A 2,646-nucleotide genomic window follows, 5' to 3' on the forward strand; every position below is an offset into this window, starting at 1 on the left:
CTATTGCACTGAAGATGATGAAAAACAATCAGCATGTGCAGTGCAAGTGAGCATACACAATGATAGGTTTTTGTTGCAAAATATGAAGTAGAATCTGAGATTACCATCTTAGTAGCAACAGAGCAATGGCGGATATTTACCCGACCGTCCCGTCCGCCCTTAATACAGACAAAAAAAATTGTACACTTCGGAATGTGAATGTTAAATAAAAAATCGTTGTCTCGGTTTGTTTATTACCATTTATAGAATACCGAATAGTAGTGCAGACATGTCAATTAATTTGATACAAATTATTCATGAATCAAACATTAAAATCAAGACTTCCAATGCAAATGCTTTTAGCATTACTTATTCTTGTGTCAAAACTCCCAAATCCTTCAAACACTTCTTGGCTGCTTCCAGCCGGGCCGATTTCTTAACATTGCTGCCCTTCTCGGCCGTATAATCCACTCCGTCCACGGTTACTTTGAACACGTAATTCTTGGCATGAACCGGGCCTTCATCAACGACCGCCGCATACTTAGGTGCTTCCAACTTCCTCTTGCTGCAGTACTCCTCCAGAATCGATAGCGGATTTTTGCCTTCCGTGACAAGCTTAATCGTAGCCATCTGGAGCTTGCGTCCACCCTCAGATCTTACGTTAATCGGCACGCTGAGCTTTTTACCGGCATCCAAACCGCGCTTGTCCATCTTGATGTCGGGGAACGACGGTTCCAGTTCGCCATTTTCTCGTCGACCGAGTCCCTGGCCCGGGTTCCAGCCCATTTTCTGCATAAGATTCATTCCACGGGCCCCGGCGTACGGAGCAGGGCGCTTCAGAGAATCGCGTTTGACCCACGGTTGCTGTCCGCGGTTCTTTCGTTTGTTGTTGTCCGAGCCATTGTCGGCATAGGTGAACGGGAGGCTCGAACTCATGTCCGACGACATAGTGGCGCTGTACTGGTACTGCGCTTGATTTTGCGATCCGCCTCCGTACCCGTAGGAGCTCGACGAGTAGCTGTTTGACGACTGCGAGCTGTTCATGGAATAATTGTACTGGTTTCGATTGTAGTTCGGTGCATTGCCATCGTTTCCTCCTCCTCCGCCTCCACCCATGGAAGCGTTTTGTGACATCAAGTAGAACGGGACGTTCGAAAAGTCGGAATTAGATCCGGAATCATTGTAGTTATTGTAGTTATCCGGGTATGAGTTGTAGTTGTAATTGTTCATGTTGTATGGGGATGCCAGCCGGTTGCAATCCAAACACTCGGTCGTTACAATTGGATGGAAAATTCAGGTGATCTGTTCTAAAAACGGATAAATATGCAAAAATGATTGTCGATTGTGTAAATTTGATATAATTACCTGAAATTTAGCGGGTAATTCACAAGAAAAATCACCGAAATTCGATTTGTTTATTTCTGTTGGATCGATAATGACTGACAGCTGGCTAGCACCAGACATCGCTCTTTAAGGATGCTTGCGGAGAGCACTAACCATCTGGGCAAAGGACGCAGTCCAAACCGACCAAGCATCGCCTCACTGCACTGGCATAAAACAATCTCTTACATTCATATGATCGATATCCGGATTTTTTTTCGGAAAACCAGAAATTAAATTTCATGTAATTCTTTCAAATTTAAATCTCAAGTTTTATAACGCCAGACATTGCTAAAATCCTTCAAACCACTTATTATGCTTTAAGTATTTATTTATAAATCAAATTATTAACCTCTCAGGACACGCGCCATCAAGCAACCGAAATTGCACCGCGCTCGCCCTGTATACTACAAGCGAGGTTTTGGTAGTGTTGTATTGTGGATTTAACGGCTATTTGTATTCCATCGGTTACTTAAGTAGCCGTTGCAAAGTAGCCGTTTTCATATTAAAATCAACTTAATGAGCCATTTTACGAAGTGACAACAATATTAATGATGATATTATGTTTCCAGTTCAAAACCGAATTAGCGACATTTTTTCTTTGACTTCCGCTGCTTTTACCTTGCGTTAAATACAATGTCGGAAGTGGGGCGCTGAATTGTACACCTGGGGCCTGTAGCATAATGTAAATTTTACTAATAATATTAGTCTTGTAGCTTGTAACTTCTAATTTTCTGTTGCATAAAAATCCTACAAGTACAAGTTACAAGTCCAATACTACAAGTCGGTTGGACTAATATTATTAGTAGAATTTACAAGTGTATGTTGCATAAACAAACTACAAGTATAAAATATTAGCTATGACTTGTACTTTTGATTACAAGTCTCAAAGGTCTTGTAAAATAATGTACAAGTTAGATTTAAAGTATTGCAGAAAGCATATTTAGTTTTGAATATAACGATTTACCATTTTGATGAACTCAAAAGATATTATTTATCTAACATGTTAACCATAATTCCAGTTTTCGACGATTAAATTTGGCAATATGTATTGGAAACTCATTAAAGAGAAAATTGCGTTGATGTACACCTTCTATTCTAAATATAATTTCTGCTGAGTCTCTCAAGTTCTCCAAAGTTTTTACAATACCCGCCTTTGATTGGAGGTCCTTGGTAAAGTTATATATTATGGTCACTGCATAAGCACAGGTAAAGTTGCAGATACGAAATAAATTTGAATCAATTGCTTGTATTGCGCATCATTAAGCACATACGTCTTGAAATCCC

General features: G+C 40.2%; 1 protein-coding gene across 2 annotated transcripts; it reads right to left on the reverse strand.

The window, feature by feature from the left end:
* Window positions 1-216: 216 nt before the first annotated feature.
* On the reverse strand, window positions 217-1,469 carry LOC115253498 (protein Son). 2 transcript variants are annotated; one of them, XM_029880595.2, is made up of 2 exons: window positions 1,345-1,469; window positions 217-1,281 (listed from the first exon to the last, which is right to left on the reverse strand). In XM_029880595.2, the coding sequence occupies exon 2, from the start codon at window positions 1,207-1,209 to the stop codon at window positions 349-351; it is 861 nt and encodes a 286-aa protein (XP_029736455.1). In that variant the 5' UTR covers window positions 1,210-1,281; window positions 1,345-1,469; the 3' UTR covers window positions 217-348. The 2 variants fall into 2 exon arrangements, with proteins under 2 accessions (XP_029736455.1, XP_029736454.1); XM_029880594.2 differs by having other exon boundaries at window positions 217-1,286.
* Window positions 1,470-2,646: the final 1,177 nt, after the last annotated feature.

The sequence above is a fragment of the Aedes albopictus genome, chromosome 3 (genome assembly GCF_035046485.1).
Source record: "Aedes albopictus strain Foshan chromosome 3, AalbF5, whole genome shotgun sequence".
Taxonomy (NCBI): Eukaryota; Metazoa; Arthropoda; class Insecta; order Diptera; family Culicidae; genus Aedes; species Aedes albopictus.